Source organism: Vidua chalybeata, chromosome 6, assembly GCF_026979565.1.
Source record: "Vidua chalybeata isolate OUT-0048 chromosome 6, bVidCha1 merged haplotype, whole genome shotgun sequence".
NCBI lineage: Eukaryota > Metazoa > Chordata > Aves > Passeriformes > Viduidae > Vidua > Vidua chalybeata.
The window spans coordinates 22,888,643-22,909,294 of record NC_071535.1 but is presented as its reverse complement, the minus strand read 5'-3'; the positions used below and the strand labels follow the sequence as shown (position 1 = coordinate 22,909,294).

Below are 20,652 nucleotides of genomic sequence, written 5' to 3'. Positions count from 1 at the left end.
CACCGGGCCGCGTCGCTGCGGCTGCCCAGGACGGTGTCCGGGCGAGCGCCGGGGGACGAGAGCGACGTGGAGGAAAGCAGAGAGTGTGCGGAGGGGCGCAAATAGGAGCGTGGGGAAGACCGCGCACCCGCTCGGGGTGCGAGGTCCCGGGGCGCCGTGGTGCGGAGGGGTCAAGAGGTGCCGGAGCGTGCCGGGGATGCCGGCTGCGAGAGCAGAGGGTTGCCGAGGGGTGCCGATGCGGAGTCCCGGGGTGCAGGATGCGGAGATGCCGGGCCGTGAGGTGTGGGGTGCCTGGCTGTGGGGTGCCGGATGCCGAGGTACGGGATGTCGGGGTGCCCCGGTTGGTCCCACCCCTGCGCGGCGCTCCCCGCCCCGCGGCCCCGCTCCCCCGCCCTCCCTGACGTGTGGCGCTGGCAGCCCGGCCGGTTCCGCATTCCCGACCCCTCCCCGCAGCCCAGGGGCCGCTATATAACCGGGGCTGATGCAACCCACCCCGCCGCCTGCCACAGCCTGCGGGAGGCGCGCACCGGGGCGGCGGGCGGTGGCGGGCCAAGGCGCCCCGGCGGCGGCCGGCACCGACATCGGCACCCGGCGGGGCCCGGGGGTCGGGGCAGCGGCGGAGGCGGCGGGGCTGAGCCTGCAGCCCGCGCCCGGCCCCTACGGCCGGGCCCCGCGGGCACCCCGGCAGCCCGGTCGCCCTGCACGGTGGGTATGGGCGCGGGCGGCGGACGGGCTGAGCGGGCCGGGACTGCGGCAGGGGGCGGGCGGCGGCGCGGGGCTCCGCGGGGGTGGCGGACAGCGGCGACGGGGGCTGGAGTGGGGGGCGCCCGGAAGAGCATCCCGTCTGCCGCGGCAGCGGGCAGGGTGCTGCTGTCCGGGCGGTCGGGCGCACCGCTGGGATGCCGGGAGACCCTCCGCGGGGGCGGGCACAGCCTCGTGGGCGGCTCAGAGCAGGGCTGCTGCCCCCGCAGCCGGCGACGCGCGGGGGTGGGGGTGCCTGGCACTGGGCTGCTGCTGCACTGAGGAGCTGCGGGGCGGCGGGGGCGGCCTCCCCCCGCTTTTTGGGCGCCCGCTGCCTCCGCTTCACCTGCCGGCTGGGCGCGCAGGTGAGGGGCGCGGACTCCCTGCGGCTGCCGGCCCGGGCCGGGCGGGCTGGTTGTCGCCAGTCGTGTCTCCAGCCCGGGAGGCCCGGGGAAGGAAAGGGGCCCTGGAGGTGCCCCCGCCGCGCGGTCCCAAGTCCGCTTTAGCAGTCAGGCATGGAGTTGAATGGAAGTTACATTCTTTTGCACGCTCTGCTCCAGGAGGCACTTTTCTTTTTTCCATGGAAGGGAAATAGGTTTGAGAGCAAATTGGGGGAAAGGGAGAAATACCAGGGGAGCAAGAGCCACATTATGTTTCCATTTTCCTTTAATGAAGGCCCTGTGGAGGTGTATTTGAAAACACAGGGTCTCCTATGCCTTCAAGGAGGGTGAGAACACTGTGCTGGCTGGTTCCAGGGCCATATGCAGCGTATGGTGGCCAATGAAACAGGGCCTGGCTCGTTCTCTTGCTTGTCTTGGCAGCCTGCTCCATGGCTTGCATTACCAGCCCTGGAATACAACCACTGCCAAACTGTGAGTGTGTGTGCGTGTGTGTGTGCTTGGACTCCAAGAGCTCAGCAGCAGCAAATGCTTCTGCAGCTCAGACCAGGATTTTTTAGGTAGTTTTGGGAAAACTTGCATAAAAATCTGTGTCTGGAGGCTCTTGACAGTCTGCCCTGGGAATTTGTTGCTAACAGCTTGTGTGAGGGCATCTCTGAATGCTAGTCTTTGGAGTTCGGATTCTTAGTATGAGTCCCTGTGATTTAAAAATGCAAAAACCTGCCAATCTAGGGGATGAGTGTATGGGTGCAGGAGCTGCCATCCACACCATTACTGGGTCATCCAGCAATTGGTTGCCCCTGGTGTCTGGGGAATTAAGAAAATCTGCTGAATTAGTGTGCAGGCTATTGCCTCTGCTTCCTCATTGAGACGCCTATGGATGCTTTCCCTGCATCTTCACAGTTGAGTATTTCCATTTCCCTCCTTACAGGACGCAAAGGTCTCTGAGCTACATTCCTTGCCAAGGAAGAGTAAATACTCCCTCAGACCTCTTGCCTCCTCCTGCCCTGTCCATCTGAGCAATGTGTCCAACTGCTCAAGGAGCACTGAGCATCTGTTCTGTGGTCTCATTCCCTGTGCTAGTGTTTGCTACTTCAGCTGCATTGCCCGGGCCAGGTACTTGGCAGCATGCAATGACTTGAATGTGAAGCTCTAAGAGGCTCTTTTCACTGCAGTGGCTGTTCGTAGTGGGCCTGGCCCCAAGAGCAAGGGAGGCAGAGCCATGGTGAGGCATGGGACTGCTTGCCAGTGTGTGTGTGTGTGTGTCCTGCAGTGCCAGTGCAGCAAGGAGGGGGCACTGCAAACCTGATGCCATCTGTCTTTGGCTGCATTTCTCAGTTGCTTGGACTGTCCAGAGTATCAGTCCAAACATTGCAGGCTATTTTAACATGCAGACGGAGAGCTGAAGGCACATACAGGCCTCTGAGCTGAGCAGCGCTGTTGCAAACTAGCCAGAGCTGGTCTTTATATGGATTAGAGGTCTTTGTGGATGACCCTGGTATTTAAGACATAATTTTGAGGAGTTTGTAGGGGGTGTGGGGGCTGTCATCTCTGAGGCCATTCTTGATCCCTGAGGGCAGAACTTTGTGCTGGAGCAGGATTGTCTTCTTGAAGAAGATTCTAGCCCTGACCACATGTGGTTATGGAAGGTCCTGGATAATTTCAACAAGTTAGTTGTTAGGTTGCAGCTCAGACATTGAGGTTTTTCTCAGGCCATATTCCTTCCTTCTCAAGTCCCTTTGAGCTCTTCAGGTATGAATAGGATAGCTTTTACCTTCCTTCTCTGTACTGCCGTCCAGTGGGTGGTGCAACCTCAATTAATTAATTGCCATCTTAATAATACTATGATAATTAATGGCATTTTTTTTTTTTGCAGTTATTGCAATTAACTATCGCAGTAGGGGAGCCTTGCTATGGTAGGTGCTGTACAAAACCCTGCTGTCACAGGCTGCTTGGAAGTCAATCGCTGCATTGCAGTGGTGGGAGCAGCTAAACTAGAGCTGCCCTGTGAAGGTATGGAGGAAAATGCTCAGGGAGGAAGGGCTGTGAGCTGACTGCTTTGCTGATGGCAAAGGGAGATTAAAGCTGAGGACTGGAGAACCAGTATCCCCCCTCCTCACAAAAGGGGCAAGAAGTCAAAGCATTAGACAGGCAGGTGTGGAGGCCTAATGGTGAGACTCAGTTGGACAAGGGGCTGCAAAAATGGCATTTCTGTCAAAGAGATGCTGTCTGCTCTGGGCTGCCCTGTATGCACCGTGTAGGAAGCTCTGAGCTTCCCTGATGGAGAAGAGGAAGGAGGGCAGCAGGGCTCTTTGCATTCCTGTTTTTAGAAAGTTTCTTATAGCCCTCTGTCTGTCAATGACTCTGATGTTCCTCCTGCCAGCTAGATGTGCAGGACTGAGCCAGAATGTTCCCACTCATGAAGTAGGTTTAGAATTCCACCTCCTGAGGAACAGTTCTTCCTAGCTCCTTCTTCTGTTCAGCATTGTGGCCCCCCACTCACTCTGATCTGGGGGTGGGAGGTTACATGTATGGGTGTTCACAAACCCTGCAACTCTTCTCCCACCAAATGGGGTTGCCTATGGGAGGAAAGGAACAGCAAGAATGGCAGCTCAGAGTGTCTGTGGGAAGGGCACAGATGCATCTTTGGACCTGCAATCCTAGAACCTGGTTGTAGGAGCTGTCTCTCCCTCCTGGGATGGAAATGGGCTGGGGAGGCACTACAGTGAGTAGTGAAGTACTACAGTGTCTGCATTCTGAGGTGGCGTGCTCCACCTCAGTGCACTTGATAGGCCATGCTGTCACCATGCCTTTAACTGGCCTTTAAACAAGGGGAGATTTCTGTGATGCCATAAAACAGTAAGTAATGCTAGGTGCTCAGTAAGAGCACCTGTTTTGGTGCACGTTTTTGTCCTAGGTGGTGTCACTGCAGCTTTTCAGTATTCTATAGGTGGTGGGTTCCTTGGCATTAGCAGGTTCAGCAACTGAATGAATGAATACACCCTGGCTGTTGTTAAAGTCCATGTTTACTAGAGCTACTGCATGGGGATCTGAAAAGACTGGTTACCCCCAAAGGGCTTGTCTGCTGCTGCGTTCTGATGTTTGGCAAATAATTTTGATCACTATGGTGCTTGGCACTAGCCCTGAAAGTTTCTGCTTTTAACAGTGCAAAGCAGAAGCAGCTAGACAGAAGATATGACTATAAGGTGCTACTCAAAATTAAATACATCTAGAGCAGATAGAATTGTGTGACAATGGGAGAGTATCATAGATTTTAGATACATACAGACCATACATTTTAGATAGCAGAAGAAAGCTCTAATTGCACAGCAAGGTACTTGTGGCACTGGGAATATGGGGTAGTGTCTTTCTGCCTCCATCTGTTCCCACTGGGGCCTGAACCTTGAAGAGGAAGAAGGTCTGTAGGCTTCAGACCATCAGCACTCTACAGTCCTCTCAGAAGAGTCCAGATGGAAAAAAGCAAGTGGCTCAGAGCTTCAGAGAAAGAGTGATAGCCAAGTGCCCTGTCTTTGTTTAGGAAGCTACATTCTTGGTTCATGAGAAGTTGGGTATGTCAGGAAAGGGCTTTCATATAAATCATCCTTCTGCTCACAGAAAGAACTAGATAGATTCAACGTATGACATACAGACTGAGGTAGCTTGATAGCCAGGAGCTAAAAAAAAGTTTAAAAATGGCAATAAAGCAGAGTAGAATCTAAGGAACTAGAACCTGGTAGCGCTGCTTCTGATCACCAAATCAGAATTATTATTCCCTGTTGGCCAGGAGCAGATGAAAGGCCAGTTACTGCGTCTTGGGTGCTTCAAGACAGTACATACCAATGGCAACACTGTGCTAGGTGCTAACACACTGATGAAGAGTTCAAAGACTGCTTGTATGGTGGCTTACAGACTTCAGCAGTGCTCTGATGCGTGACAGCTGACAAGTAATGGCAGGCACCCAGGCTGAGCCTGGATTAGAGAATACCAGGCAAGCATGGCCTTTATTCTGCAGGCAGCATGGAGAAGGGCTGTAGGACAGACTATGCCTTAGTGCAGTGCTTAACATGGGCAAAAGAGAAACATGCTAGTAGGTACAGAGTGTCACAGTCTGCTGGCTGGCAATATTAGATGCTAGACTGGCTCTCTGAGCATCAGAAGGGTACTTGGATCAACCGTTATAAATGTCAGCACATGTGAAATAGCTTATGTTGTAAGAAACTGTGATTGTATTATAGACAGCAAAATTGAAAATAAGGCTGCACATAGCCTTCACTCTCACCAAGGAAGCTGACACCAAAGATAAGGCAGTAATGGCAAGTTAAATTGAAATGTGACTGTCAGAGTCTGCTTTGGGATGTCATGGTCGTCTCTGCAGGATGATGCTCGTGGTGCAACAGTAGAACTGCATTTGGTTTATAAAGAAACAAGCAGCGCCTCTGGGTGCATAGGATGGTGCATATAAACTGGGGCAGTCTATGTGCAGGGAATTGAATGCATGATTTCAACACAGGTCGGCATTCCTGTGCCAGTTTTAGTCTGTGGGTAAGAATAGCAGTGAAGAGGTGGCAGGAGGGGTGTGAATACAGGCTAGCAAGTGAAGTACAAGCCCCCTGGGTTATATGAATTATGCCTACGCATGTTAGATTTATGCTGTAACTGCTGTGCAAGCATCAACTTCTTAAAAAAATCCAAACACAAACCCAAACAAAGAGTCCCCTGAAAAAGCAGCAACCAAATCAATATAGGAAGAGAAAAAACCTAACCCATTAAAAAAAAAAAAAAAAAAAAAAGGCCCAAGAACATGAAGATTAGAACTGCAAAAGACAGAATAGAAGGGTATGTGGGGGCAATGTCACTGAAGAAGCTGAGCAACTGTATGGGACAGAAAGAACTTGGTAAAGCTTCTTCCCTCTAGGCTGTGGTTTCCAGAAGATAACAGACTCTGGCAGTAGGAGAAAAACTAAGAGTAATGGGTGCTGCCTTCAAGAAATATTAAATCAACCAGTGCCACAGACTGCTGACCATAAGGACATAACTGGGGAACAAAGCACTTGAATGCATTAGGGAACACGAACACTTGAAACTGGTGGGAAAGATGCAGTAAAACCAAGGTGAGCAAAGAAAGCTGTACTGCTGTCAGCTTTTTGAGTATGAGACTGCTGATAAAATAACTGAGTTGATTGAAGCCACAGGAAGAACAGTGCCAAAGCAAGGATGCAAAAGTTGCTGCAATTATCAGGAGGGTTTACAGACATTTCGGCAAGAGGTCAAGTCTTGTGTTACAAGCATTTTAACCAGAATAAGGGAGTGTAGAGGCAAAGCTAAGGAAATAAAATCTGAATTTTGACCTGTGAAATCATGTGTTGACCAGACTTTTGCTGCAAAGATGGTTGCTGAACAGAGCAATGAATGGTATAAGGTACTCATCGTTGAACTGAAGTTGTAAGAAAGCTTTCTCTGTCTCCTAATTCACTCTGAAGCATCTTGATGTCATGGCACAAAATGATGAATAGTGTTGGTGCAGAAGGCAGAGTTCTGGTGAATGTAAACTCAAGAAGCTGGTGTCATGCTGATCCAATGGTCATATGCAAGATTGCACATTCTCTTTCCCCTTGATGTGTTGCTATTGGCTTCATTATGTGAAAAAGCATAGCTGATACAATGCATACAGAGGAATTGTGTGGTTCAAATGTAGGACACCAGAAAGCTAGGTTTTACCGAAGACACGACATTTCCAAGCTGGTGTAAGGAGATGTTGAAAGACCACCTGGCATTGAGGGGAAAAGGCTATGTTATTAATCAGTTCTGAAAAGAATATATATATATATATATATATATAAGAATCCCAACTAAAGCACTGTGTTAGAAAGTGAATGAATACAGAGGTGGGTTGGTTCATGTGCCTTAGAAATAGCAAATGCTGCAAGAGAATATCCAGAAACTAATTAAGAATTGGCAAGGCACCAGCTGTATTCACCCCATCCAGCAAGAGGTGGCTGTTGAAGAGCTGCAACCTAAAGATCAAACTCAGATCCTGAACTTTAAAGTTCTGCCCTACCATGTGAATGTGGTACTGATATGCTGGAGCTATAGGTAGGCATGTCCAAGTCTGCCAGGAGAACGGCTTTGGGAGGAAGACCGAAGCATTAAATAGAATTCCATACTCTGGCTTTTTTACATGGTCCAAGTACAATTTACCTATGGCAATCACCAGAAAAGAATTGGAGTATCTGGAACTTAGGATGAAAATAAAGTTGTGCTTATATTAGGAAGAAGCAAAGGAGTGGAACAAGCTTGGAGTTTGTTCAGATTTGAGTCCTTCCAATCAGCAGGAGTGACAGTGCCTGGGGCTGAGGGCCCTCAAGAACTGGGGAGATGATCTGTTACTGCACACCTGCTCTGCAGAGAGGGATGGCACCTCCTCATTCTTTTTCATTTCCATGGTTATAGCCCTGCTGGGAATGGTTATGTTCCTCTCCAAGGCCTAACTCAGCTTGACTCTTGGTAGTTCTCAATGTGCTTCTGAGCTTTCTGACCCCTGAGCAAGCTCTCACTTGTAGAAGATATTTTCCCCCTTTCTACCTGGTTCTCAGCTCATCTTAATATGCAAGTTTATGGTTATCCAGGAGGCTTCTGGCACTTTGGTTTGATGAGCTTAAAATTTAGTTTACACTGATGCAGGTGTGATGTGGGCTTTGGCACTGTAGTCCCGGATCCAGGATAAATTTTTAGAGCATATTGGATACTGGGCCAGCCCCTTCACTCTGACCTGTGTTGTGTGTTACACTGGTACAGAGGCTATTTCAAGGCATATTAAGCTACCAGATCAAAGATGCAGAAGGAGAAGATGTGCTGGAGAAAACACAGTGTTTTCTCAAATCTTTAGCTACTTGTCCCCAGGGACCTGTCCCAGGCTCAGGAGTGCATGGGGGAGGGTGCTGAGTGGTCAGGTTGTCCCCCAGTCTGAAGAATGGATTTCTCCTTGCTCTTTATTTCATAAATTGTAGTGACCCTATATTCAGTCTGCCTGAGGACCTGGACTGTCTAGCCTGGGTGCTGTCACCTGCATGTCATGATGAAAGACAATTAAGCACAGCATTGCCAGCCAGTCAAGGGAGGGGATTGTCCTGCTCTGCTCCTCACATGCAGCCTCACCTTGAATACTGTGAGCAGTTTTGGGCACCACAATAGAGAACAGAGATGAAGCCATTAGAGGGCATCCAAAGGAGGGCCGGGAGGGGAAACCGCATGAGGTGTGGCTGAGGTCACTTGGTCTGTTCAGCCTGGAGAAGAAGACACTGAGGGAAGATCTCAGGGCAGTTACAACTTCCTTGTGAGGGGAAGAGGAGGGGCAGGTACTCTTGTGACCAGTGACAGGACTTGAGGAAATGGCATGAAGCTTAGGCAGGGGAGGTTTAGGTTGGATATCAGAAAAAGGTTTTTCATCCAGATGCTGGTCGGGCACTGGAACAGGCTCCCCAAGGAAGTGGTCACAGAACCAAGCCTGACAGAGTTCAGTAAGTGTCTGGACAACAGTCTAAGGCACATGGTGTGACTCTTGGGCTATCCTATGCAGTGTCAGGAGCTGGACTCGATGATCCTGATGGTCTCTCCAACTCAGCATATTCTATGATTCTATGAATAAATTAAAACCAAGAACCAGACCATTCTGGTCCTCCAAGTCCAGAATGGATTTTGGCATCCAGTGCTGGGTTCAAGTCAATTCTCATCCTGAAGCCTGTGAAAGGCTGGGTCAGGGCCCAAATCAGTCTGTGAGAGACTTCAAGTGGATGCTCATATACTTTTGCTACTGATTATTTTTCTATTTTATTTTTTAAATTTTGTAAGCTGTTCAGGTTGGGGATGAACATCTGTGGAATTGCTGGTGAGGGCTGTGCTACTGTTGGCAGGTGTGTTCCCCAGTGCCACAGCATGTCACCTTGGTGGCAGCACCAGGGAAATGGCCAGCTCTGCAGTGTATACAGCTATCCCAAAATGGTAGGCTGGATTTAACTCCATACAGCTCTGTCTTGTGGCAGGGGGTCCTGGGAGGAACCTCTAGATTCACCTCCCCTTTGTCATGCCACCTCATTGACCCGGTGCCATCCTGCTGGAGAGGGATGATCTCTGAGAAAGGTGGTGGGGATTTAACCACACTTCCTAAATAACTTGTGTTTTCCTGTCTGCAATGCAGCCTAAGGGTGTGATGGTACTTATTTCTGGAGGGGTGAAGCATCTTAGCCATGTGTAGGCCTGAGAGGAAAGGGGAGGGAGGTAGCATGCAGCATCAGAGCCCAGCTGCATTGGGCATCTCTGGGCACCTTTCAAGCTGTTGGTGCAGATCTCGGTACAAGATGTCAGTACAAGATTCCACTGCAGATGTGGAATTACATTTTTCTAGTTTAGAGATCTCTGTGGAGGAATTAATACTTTGCATCAGTTTAAGTCCTTGCAGTCTCAAGGAGCTGACCTGTAGTCTTTTCTGAGGTCAAGCATTGTTACCAAGTATTTTCTCTTTCTTTTCTGTCACCAAATGGGCAGGAGTCCATTTCATCAGGTAGTATCTCTTCTCTTGGGAAGTTACTTGTCTGTCTTCCCTGTCTTCTCTTCAGGCTTTAATGACCTTATGCAGATCACCTCCTCTCTGCCCAGCTTCCTCTCCCCACAGCAGTGCTCCCAGCAGTGCTGAGCACTGGCTTGCTCTTCCCTTTCTGGTCTCCTAAAGGATGACTGGAGCAGAGGGCTTGATTCCTGGTTGCCACCTCTTTATGGTTTCTGTCTTGCTGCATCTGCTTTCCCTGCTCTTTCCCAAGTCTTCTTGGTCACAGCTGAGCAAACCCTGCCAGGGGACATCTCATGCTGACACCTGGACCTCTTCATTGGCAGATTAGACTGTATGACAGCTCACAGCTCACTGCAGCTTGTAGACTCTCTCTGCTGCAAATCATTCTGTCTGCCACACCTTGCACAGCACCCGTGCTGGATGCTGTAGAGCTTGCATTAGCCTCTCTGCCCTTGACTAGCCTCTATGCTTGTTTTTCCTTTCCTTCTGCTGCTTATCTCTGGTTCCTTCACATTAACAAATATATTAAATAATCTCATGGGTAAAGAGATGTGCCAGTGCCAAGAAATCCTTAACTTCTCAGTTTGTCATGATTAACCCTGTTCAGCCTGCTCCCACTGACTCCACCTGAGCAGGGCAGTTGGACCAGGCAATCTCCAGAGATCCCTCCCAGCCTCAACTGTTCTGTGATTCAGTGATCCAGCAGTTCTGTCTCACATGTAGCTTTACTCAAGTCTTCAGCCTGGTACTGACATAGATTTGTCTCCCCAGGATGACAAGTGCTGAGCAGCTGTGGCAGCCAGCTTGGCCATGTGTATGTGTGTGTACATACTGTACTGCCTGGGCCAAAAGTCTGTATTGCCTGTTACCTGGTTTCTCAGCAGATGAGAATGGATGCTTTGGAAAGAGCAGGGCAAGTGCATGTTATCCCTCATTTAATTCTCCTCCTGTCTCTGACATTTGGTGCTGCTAGAGCCTCCATGAGTTTCCCCAGCTCTTTGTTGAATCCTGCCTTCTGATTGTCTCTTGTGGTTGCAGAAAGCTGCACACTGAGATTTTGGGTCCACTCCTTTAGTCTGTTTCTCTCTTGACACTGCTGGTCCTTACCCCTGCTGTCTTGGGGGCTTCTGCACAAGGGCAGAATGGGGTGGATGCCTGGAGGCTCCTACAGTGTGCTGGGACTTCTCTGGATGGGCAGAGCAAGGAGAGCAGTGCACATGCGCTGGGACATGTGGTTGAGTTGAAGAAGAGGGACAAACGGCTGCTGTGTGGACAGAAGTTGACTCTGAATGTTGTAAGTAGGTAACTTGTGAGTGTCCCAGGCCAGTTACACAGCAGGGATGTACCTGCATTGCAGCCAACAACCATCTGCTCCAATGGCTTTTGGACTGATGTAACAGCTCCATCACTATGGACTTCCCATTTTAGATTTAATTTTATTATATCTTTGCTGCTTGTTCTTCATATTTATTGATAACTCCCTTTCACCTCCCTATAAGTGACTTGCTGAAGTTTGCCCTTATCCTATACTCACTTTTTTTCTTTCATGATAGAAGAGGTCTTTTGAACCTTGCCCCATTTCCTTTCCCCTCCAGCCTTTGTTTTCTCATGTCTGTGCTGAGAGATGTTTGTACAGTGGCGGGTTTTCTTCCATGCAGTTTTATCTGTGCTCTTTGTGTGCTGTGTTCCAGGCCTGACCAGTGGCTGAGCCTGCCCAGAAGGAATCCAGCCTAGGGCATATTATGGTCCTATTTGTGCAATTTTCTTCTTGTACGAATAATCCACACATTAATTAATCGAAATTCAGCTAAAAGCAAACCTTGATTCGCTGTACTCCAGAGAAAGGTGTCCATGGGATCACATCACTGTCATTTCAACCAGTTCCTGTTCTTCTGGTGCTTTGCCTCTCAGGTCTCTTCCCTTCCTGATCTACACCCCAGTAGCCTATTCTTCCTGGCAGGGTTCATATATTTTGGTTTCTGTAATACAGATTCTACTTATTTTCTGCCTTTGCCCTTCCTGGAGGAGAATGTCTGCCTTCCTTGATTCATACCCCTGTAGATGATGGGACTGTAGCATGAGTTTGTCCTGTGCTGTGTCATGAGGCCCTGTAACTGGGTTGTAATGGGATGTCTCTGTCCCCTCCCAGCCTACGACGCTGTTTCCCCTGCTATGATGCCAGGGCAGATCCCCGACCCGTCGCTGACGGCTGGTGCGTTGCCTGGGCTCGGCCCCTTGACAGGACTGCCTGGCACAGCCCTGACCGCCGAGGAGCTGAAGTGCGCTGACATCCGCAACATCGGGGCCATGATCTCACCGCTCCAGTTCCTGGAGGTGAAGCTTGGGAAGAGACCCCAGCCTGTCAAAAGTGAGGTGAGTATTGGAGGCTGCTGGCTGCAGGTGGCCCTGCAGGGCTGTTGTCTGCATTTGCCTGGCTTTCCCTCCCGCCTGTGCTTGGCTGTTATAGCAGGGTGGCCAGCAGCGTGTTTTATAAGCTCCCTGTTTGGTGATGTGCATGCATGTTGGCAGCTGCTCCACTAGCTGCCTCTCCTCCCTGCCTGATTTCCTGTCCCTGGCTGGCAGTGGTAGTCTCAGCGTCCCAGACCTGACTGGTGCAGTGCAGCAATTGGCAGCCATCTGAACTCAAACCCTGCAGTGGCCTGGGGTCTGGTGCAACCAACATGTCCCTAGGTTGGGGCATGCACCCAGAGTAGAAGTCACACCACCCGTCACCCATGTCAACAAGCCCTTGGTGCTTCTGGCATTGGTGTTGCCTCTCCAGCGGGAATGGGGTGTGTGGACAAGCGTGTGGAGCAGTGACTCAGACTGTGCCACAGGTGCTGCTGGCTGGGAGCTGCCCTTGCTTCATTGCTTGGGGTGGGCCCTGGCTTCACCTCGAGTTTCCTGGGATGGGGAAGGTGGGTAGTTTCTGCTTGGTACCACAGGCTGCCATGTCAGAACCAGGCTGAAGGGACTAGGGAGATGCTTGGACAGTGTTTTCCTTATGTCCATGTGTTCATTGTCCAGTCTTTGACTCTGGCTGAACTGGTGGTGAGTGTTTGCACCTCCTACTGCGTGCAGATGGAGCTGGGAACCCACCATTTCAGAGGTCCCTTGTTGGTGAAGGTGCTGGCTGCTGTTAGAAGGTCCAATAAACAGCCTTCTGAACAGAGCATTTGCTGTGTGAGGTTACATCAGATGATGCCATATGAGGATGGGGTGATGTGTGTTCTCTGGCAGTGTGAGCAAGGAGGTGCTGGATGATGTGAAAAGCTGCCTGTGATGAGCTGTGAGCTGAAGGAAGTAAAATAGGAGTTCCAGGGGGCAACCTGCTCTCCAAATGGTGATGACACTTAATTTAGCCCAATTTTTGGCAGAAGCTCAGCAGCAGCCAGGTCCACCTGTGCAGACCATCCCTGTTCTTTCCCCCCAGCTGTTTGAGGTGGACTTCTGTGGGTAGAACTGGTATGATGTAGTTCATCTGATAACCCTGCGCAGGAGCTCTGTGCCCAAGAGAGTGTCTGGTCAGCTTGTGCAGCCTGGAGGTGGCCTGGGAAGGACTGGACAGCTCTGCAGTGGGAAGAGCTGAGGCAAGGATACTGTGGGAGGCCATTGTAAGGCCCTGGGGGATGCTAATGGCTTTCGTTCCTCTATGGGCAAAGAAGTCATGGATTTGCAGCTGAAGCCAAATTCTCTTCCAAGCTCTTGGCCTGGGTATTAATGCAGCAAATGGTCTGCAGTGCCTGCCTTGCTTCATGGGTTGAGGAAGAAAGAGAGTGACTCTGTGGCTATGCTGTCTTTCCAGGCCCAGCTCCTTTCCTGAGGCATTTTGGGCACCTCTGAGCTGGCCCTGCAACTGCTGCTTTTGTTTTTTGTGGGCATGGGTATGTGATGTCACTGGCATTTGTGTAACAGGGACAGGGCAGTTCTGCCCCACAGCAGGTACTGGAATTGCTGAGTGTCCTCTGAGCCAGCTGTTGAAGCACCATGTAGAGGAAAGATAAGAGAGAACCCACTGACAGCCCTTGCACATCTACCTTCCATGCAGCTGGTTCCTCCCCTGCATGGCCTATGAAGCTGAGGAGTTGAAGACAGCAAATGGAGCTGCCCTTGGCAAGACTTTGCAGCAAAAGCCTGAGGGAGCTGAAGCAGTAGCTGCTTATCCCATGAGTAGCCAAGAAGCTGCCCACGCACAGTTTTGCAATGCAGCCTGCAGCTGCTTTCCTCTTGCAGGGTGCTGGAGCCCAGGAATGCTGGGTGCTGGCGTGCCACTCTGTAGTGCCTGGGAGGACAGGCTGCTTGCCATGAGCCTGGGCAAGGCAGCTCTCTCTGCTCTGCTGAGGGCACCAGCATCTCCTGGCATTGGGGGTGTTTGTGCCTGGGAGGACGCACAAAACCCACCCAGTGGGTGTCGGGTGCCAGCTTCTCTGCAGGGTGATGGACAGCCCCACTGGGAAAGCTGCTCTCCTCTTGGAGAGGGATAGACAGATGCTGCTGGGCTCCTCCACCACTGAATCCTACTTGGGGTGGTCCCTTTGGGACTGAGCCCTGCCCTTCAGGCAGATGATCACCTCAGTCTCTGAGGCTGCTGACTGAAGCAGTTCAGGATGCATTCCCACAGGGACTTCTACCCACAGGGTTAGAAGATCAACTGCTGGGACGTGCTTTTGGGTGGTACATCATCACTGTCCCTCAATGTGCCTCTGAATAATGTCGTAACCCTCAGCACCAGGGCCATGTCACCTTTTTGAACTGAAATCAAGCAGAAGCAGATGGGGAAAACCTGCTGTCTTGAAGAAGAGAACTTCTCTGCCCTGAAAATTTGTGGATTCCTCATACCTGGAAGTGTTCAAGACCAGGCTGGACGGGGCTTTCAGCAACTGCTCTACTGGAAGGTGTCCCTGCCTGTGGCAGGGGGGTTGGACCTAGGTGATCTTTAAGATCTCATTCAAACCTTTCTTTTTTTCTGTGAAGCTACAGGAGCTGTAGTCGAAAAGCAGAACCGAGGATTCAAGCTTCTTCTGTGTGTGTTGAGCCACCTTCCTTGGGCATCTGTACTCCATCTAAAAGACACAGACCTTTGCTGGGCCCTCTGTGGGGTGGAGGCAGGGTCAGAGACAGGTCATTTATTCTGTAATTCTAGTTGAATGGACCAACAGGGCATGGAAATGTCAGGCAGGTCCCAGGGCTGGTGCAGTTGCTGGTTGCTCTTCCAGTTGCTGTTACGCCCCAAGGTGTACTTTTGAAGCCAAGTTTGGGGGTGTTTTTTGAGCTTTGGAACTGTGAGCATGTGACCTCTATTCATCCTCCTAGTAATCCTGGAACTAAAAGACCAAGAAGTTGTCTCAGGGGTAGATGAGTAGTTGGTAAATATGCACAGGGGAATTGCATCTACCCTGATGTCCACCTCCTCTTAATTTCTGTCAGGGAATTTTGTAAGACCTGGCACAGAATGTAGAGTTAGTGCCTTCCATATTACTTCTGCTAACCTGTCACATCTAAGTTATGTGGGTGCATTGTGAGCTGTCTGTTTCTGACTAGACTTGGGGGTATCAGTGCAGTTCCCATCCTAGTTCTCCCAAGTGTGGTGCATTGGTGCCCCATGACACTGCCTTGTCAAAAGAATGGTGTCAGCCTGGCATTACAGAAGTCTGTGCCTAGCTTGTGCTGGCTTTGCTTAATATTTTAGCCCCAGCTGAAATAGCAACTGTGGTGTAATGCTTGCAAAGTAAGGTAGAAAAGATGCAAAACTGTTAGTGCTATAAAGCTCAGACATTGCCTTCTACAGCGTGCTATGTGCTGTGTATTGGATGTGCAGCTTACTTAAGCTACCCCCTCACCCTGCCTTTGCTGAGTCCATGTTTCATCCAGTCCTTGTTCATCACACTGGGATGTTTTAATTAGTGGGTTTTGGAGTTGGTGACTGTTATCAGTGTGCACAGTCTACTGTGGATGATGGCACCTGCAGCCTTCATTACCACCAGGCACTGCTGGTGTGTGCATGTAGGGTGATCTTGTGGCCACTGGGTATCAGTCAATAGGAATGAGGCAATTCAGTCTAACACTTCAAATTTCAGAGACCTGGGCCAAATGTGGATGAAGGCACTGGGGACCTTTTCTTCTCTATCTATGCTGCAAAGTATAACCTGATTTCACAGGGCTTTACAGCACTCATATTTTTCTTGAAGGAGCTAGTTTGGGTTCTTGGATGTAGGCACGCCATGGGCCATTTACACAGGTTTTGCAGCATATATCCATAAATACTTTGATTATAGTTTTCTAACCCATAGGGCCTATTGGCTTGGCCTGTGTGGTTTGAGTCAAAGAGCACAGAGAACTGAGTCATGGCAAACAGTGCAGGTACTGCTGTGTCCTGCCTCCTTACAGGGGATGCAGGACCTGTCCCCACCTTACTGTGGTGGCCCTGTGACTCAGACAGTGCTGAAGCTGCAGCAGACAGTCCCAGATACTGGAATGGGGCAGGCCCAGCTGGGGTATCTTCCATGTTTTTTTTCCTCTTGTGTGTGCAATGCTTTCAGTGTCTGTGCTCTCAGAGCTGAGTCTGTAGATGTCTGTGTAACAAACCACCCCTGTTTCTGGGAGGGGTCTCTATTCTCTGTCTCTTCCCTCTCTCAGGGAGGAAGCAGCCCTGTAAAGGGTTGTCTGTCCCCTACCAGCCATGTCCTCAGCTGTGGGTACAGGTCTCCCTCTCTGTGTTCCCACAAAGTGGAGGTAGACACTGTAGCAGCAGCATACCTGGTTCCAGCGAGGATTAAGTCATGTTGCTGGTGGCCCATGACCAGGTGGCTGCCAGGTTGCCCTGCCATGGGTGGGGCTGCTACATGCTTACTCCTACCTCCTGCCTCAACACACACCTGCTGGCTCTGATCTGGGTTTCTCTGTCTTATTGTAGCTGGATGAGGAAGAAGAGAGGAGGAAAAGGCGCCGGGAGAAAAACAAAGTAGCAGCAGCACGATGTCGTAACAAGAAGAAGGAGAGGACGGAGTTCCTGCAGCGGGTGGGTGCCCCAGTCTGTCCCAGGGCACAGCAGAGACCTCCCTAGAACAATGCTCCATCTGCAGGCAACATTGCCTCTTGAACTGCCCCTCTGCCACCCCTTGCTCCAGTGCCTTTATCTGGGAAAATACAGTCCCTGTTTTTTGTGAGGCTGTGAAGGTGGTGGCCATGTACATGCCCAGGCAGAGCTTACCCATGGTACCAGGGCTGGAGAGGGCTGGAGGCTGGATCTGGGCTTGCGGTGAGAGAGGAATGATAATGTCTCTGCCTCAGTGCTGGAGCAGGAACACCCATATGAGTGTGGCACATGACAGGGGCTGGCAGTGTGCTGGCCCCTTGACCAAAGTCCTAAAGTTTTTCCCACTCAGAGGCCAGATACCCACTCCACCTCTAACCCCAGGGCAGAAAAACTGTCACAGCACCTTGCTGTTTTTCTGCAAACAGTGGTGAGACATGGGCAGATGACATAACATGGCAAGGAGTCATTTCACAAGGGCAGATGCTTACAGATGGGCTGGGTGAAAACTTAAACATGGGTTTGTTCCCAAACACCTTACCCGACCACGGAAAGCAGCCAGGCACAGGTTTTGCTGGGGTGTGGCAGAGACCTGCCCCAGGTGGTGGCTGTGTATTTCTGTGTGATGGCACTAAGTGCCAAGCACAAGGCAGCAGGGCCGGGGATGAACTGCCTGGAGGGATGTGATGCCTTGGCAGGTCTTCAGCCTGCTCCCCTGCTGCAGGGGCTGAGGGACAGCACTGGGCAGTGGTGGCATGTTGGCCAAATTGTTTCTTGTATCTTGTCCTGCTAGATGAAGTCACATGCAGTTGTGTTCCTGTCCTGCTAGGAGTCTGAGCGTCTAGAGCTCATGAATGCTGAGCTGAAGGCCCAGATAGAAGAGCTGAAACAGGAGAGGCAGCAGCTCATCCTGATGCTGAACCGGCACCGTCCCACCTGCATCGTGCGGACAGACAGCATCAAGACGCCTGAGAGCGAAGCCAACCCATTGCTGGAGCAGCTAGAGAAGAAGTGAAGGTGGCACAGGGCCAGGAGGAGGAGACAGTGGCACAGGGTCTTCCAGGGTCTCTAATGTATGTACTGTATGAAGAACTGTGCACCCAGGCCTGGTGCAGCCAGGACCCAGTGGGCTTCCTTGGGAACTATGGACCAAACATGGGAACAGAGAAGATCAGGAACCTGCCAGCCATGTATTCTGAGGCTGAACCTGGGAGCAGGGCTGGTGGTACCAGTGAGGGCAACCGCCCCGTGATACGTCACAGCCCTTCAGCCTGCTCTCAGCCCTGGGACCCACAAAGCCACAGCATATCCTGCAAGGAGCACGGAGCCTGTGGGTGGCAGGGGCTGCAGGCTGAGGAGTGGCAGCTGGGCAGTGCCCACCAGCACCCTGCCCAGAGGCTGCCACTGCTCCTGGCGCATGCTCCGGAGGGAAACCCAAACCCAAGAACCACAAACACTTGATGCAGCCCCATCTGGTGGGCAGGCCTCTCGGGGCTCGGTGGCGCAGGCGCCCCCCACAAGCACACTCAGTATAATGTTTACAGCCCAGCTGTCCGTGTCGGCCGTGCTTTTGAATGCACATTTTTACACTTTTTTAAAGTATTTTTTACAAAGTTTTTATACAGTGATCTCTATATGGATTTATATAATCACTAGATGTGATCCCATAGAAATGTATGTTATAATGGTCTGTTTGTTACAAACACATATGCCACAGTTATCTCCATTGTGTTACTTGTCTGGTAGCATCCAGCTCCTTTCCTGGCATGCTGGGAAGGGGGTCCAAGCTGCCCTCTGCAGTGGTGTCGCTACCCTGTCCATCCATGTATGTCCTTCATAATACTCAGTTCTGTATCTCTCAGTAAATGTTACCTTTGCGTACGCTGTCCTCCTGTAGCTCTGTTTGGGTTAGCACTGTGGCAGCATCTGCCAGGGCTGAACAGGCCAGGTGTGTTCCTGCCTCAGTGGCACAGTGGAGCACATCCCAGAGCTGATTTTGATGATTGTGTTAGCAGCTGTGGGCCAGGAGAATTCACCCTAGAGAGCTGGGAACCTTGGAGGCAGTTCTGACTATTGTCAAGCAAGAAGTAGCTCAGTGCTGCACCAAAGAGGATAGGTAGGCATGGCTTGCCACTTGGAAAGGTGGAGGGAGACCATATCATCCTTAACTGGTTCATTGTGTTTCAGTCCCAAATACAGCAGTTTGAATTCATTTCAGGGATGAGAAAGAGACAGAGGATCTGTCATAATGTCCTTGTCTCACCTGCTACATGGCTTCCAGCAGTACTGGCAGTACTGTGGGTGCAAGTGGTGACCTTTCTCTGGCGAATAGCCACATTGCAGTAAAGATTTCTTCTATGAGAACAGAAGAGGTTTGGAAGATAAATAAAAGGTGCCCTTTGAAACCCAGCATGCTAGAAGAAGCTAGCAAAGGTAGTAGCAGAAGAGTGATGTATCTACATCAGTTAAATGCTCAGCTATTCCAGCCAAGGCTTGGGCAGGAGCTGAATCCTAGCAAGGTCCAGGGGTTGGAATGAGATTATCTTTAAGGTCCTTCCTAACCCAGTCCACTCCCTGATTCTGTCACCCAAACAACCTTCTGCTGTATTTCAGTTAGTACCAAGGCATTTGGCACTCAAAGTTTAGAGCATTTCTTTTTCAGGTGACTTGGTTGGGCTGTAACAGACTAAAGTTAAAGCAGAGGGTTTGGGCCTCTTCCCCTTTATGCCACAGCCTGTGACTGCTGAATGGAAAAGATTCCATCTCTGTATACTGCAAACCCTCCTGGTTCCTGTAGGAGACAGGCTATTTGATATTCTTGATTCTGGTAGCATCTGTCCTCTCAAAACCCAGCTTCCACCTTCTCAGAATTAAAAATTTTGCTATGGAACAGATGGTCCACTGGACAGGCTTGTGCATTACAGTGACATCTCGTGGGCATGGGCAGGAGCAGAGGGCACATGCCAGGCACAGCCTGTGTTGCCGTTTTAGATTTGGGGCCAGAACACGCCCCCAAATCTAAAATGCAATGGTTCTACCTGTGGCAGTGTCCTTGCACTTAGATCCGCTTCATGCACGGACTGGTCATGTGGATTTACTTGGAAAATTCAACTGACACTTCTCAAAGGCAAGGAATCCATCTCCTGGCCATCCCACACCACCGCATCCTGTGTCAGGTGCACTGTGGAGCACTACTGGCGCAGAGCTGAAGGATCTCGTACTTCTGGGACAGGGCTTGGTGCCGGTGACGCTGGAGCCGGTAGCTTGGTAGTTGTGGGGCTGGCGACAGCCCCACGTCCTCGGTCCAGCCAGCCGTCGGGCTGCATCCCTCGTTCTGGTGGGTGCACACACACGCACACATGGAGGCCTCCTGTGGATAGCTGTAGCTGGTTGTAGAGCCGCAGTTGCTGGCCCTGGGCGCAGGAGCCCTGAGGACGGCAATCGCTGCTGGCACACAGCTCTAGTCTCGCTCGCTGGCCGCTCCAGCCTGAGGCTCTCCCGTGCCCCCCCAGACCCGCACACGAGACAGGCGCGCAGGAGCCCGTCGGCGGGCGGGATGCGGCAGTGCGCGGGCATCGGCTCCCTCTCCCTGAGCCCCCCGTGCCGCTCTCGTGGCCTCGCTCCTCACACCGCCCGCTGCCGCCCCGGCCCCGCCGCTCCCCGGGGACGGGCAGAGCTGCGGAGCCGGGGCCGCCGGCAGGAGGCGCCGCGCGGCCGCGGGAGCGGCGGGGCCGGACGGTGCCGGCACCGGTCCCGCCCGGTCACGGCCCGGTGCGGGGCCCGGAGCGGCCGCTCAGCCCCGCGGCCTGGGAGAGCGCCCCGAGCACTGACCATCCTCCGGGCCGGCGGGCAGCTCTCAGAGCGGGCCCACAGCAACAGGCAGGGGGCTGGAGCACCTGTGCTGTGAGAGAAGGCAG

General features: G+C 51.6%; 1 protein-coding gene across 1 annotated transcript; it reads left to right on the top strand.

Annotated features, from left to right (window-relative positions):
- Positions 1-542: 542 nt before the first annotated feature.
- JDP2 (Jun dimerization protein 2) lies at positions 543-18,616 on the top strand. Its single transcript, XM_053946529.1, has 4 exons — positions 543-705; positions 11,852-12,075; positions 16,616-16,720; positions 17,565-18,616. The coding sequence occupies exons 2-4, from the start codon at positions 11,875-11,877 to the stop codon at positions 17,748-17,750; spliced, it is 492 nt and encodes a 163-aa protein (XP_053802504.1). The 5' UTR covers positions 543-705; positions 11,852-11,874; the 3' UTR covers positions 17,751-18,616.
- The last annotated feature ends 2,036 nt before the right edge of the window (positions 18,617-20,652 follow it).

Coding starts and splice junctions, on each gene's coding strand:
- JDP2 (XM_053946529.1), top strand. CDS start 11,875: ATGATGCCAGGGCAGATCCCCGACCCGTCGCTGACGGCTGGTGCGTTG. Junction 12,076..16,615: donor CCCAGCCTGTCAAAAGTGAG/GTGAGTATTGGA, acceptor GTCTTATTGTAG/CTGGATGAGGAAGAAGAGAG. Junction 16,721..17,564: donor GGACGGAGTTCCTGCAGCGG/GTGGGTGCCCCA, acceptor CTGTCCTGCTAG/GAGTCTGAGCGTCTAGAGCT.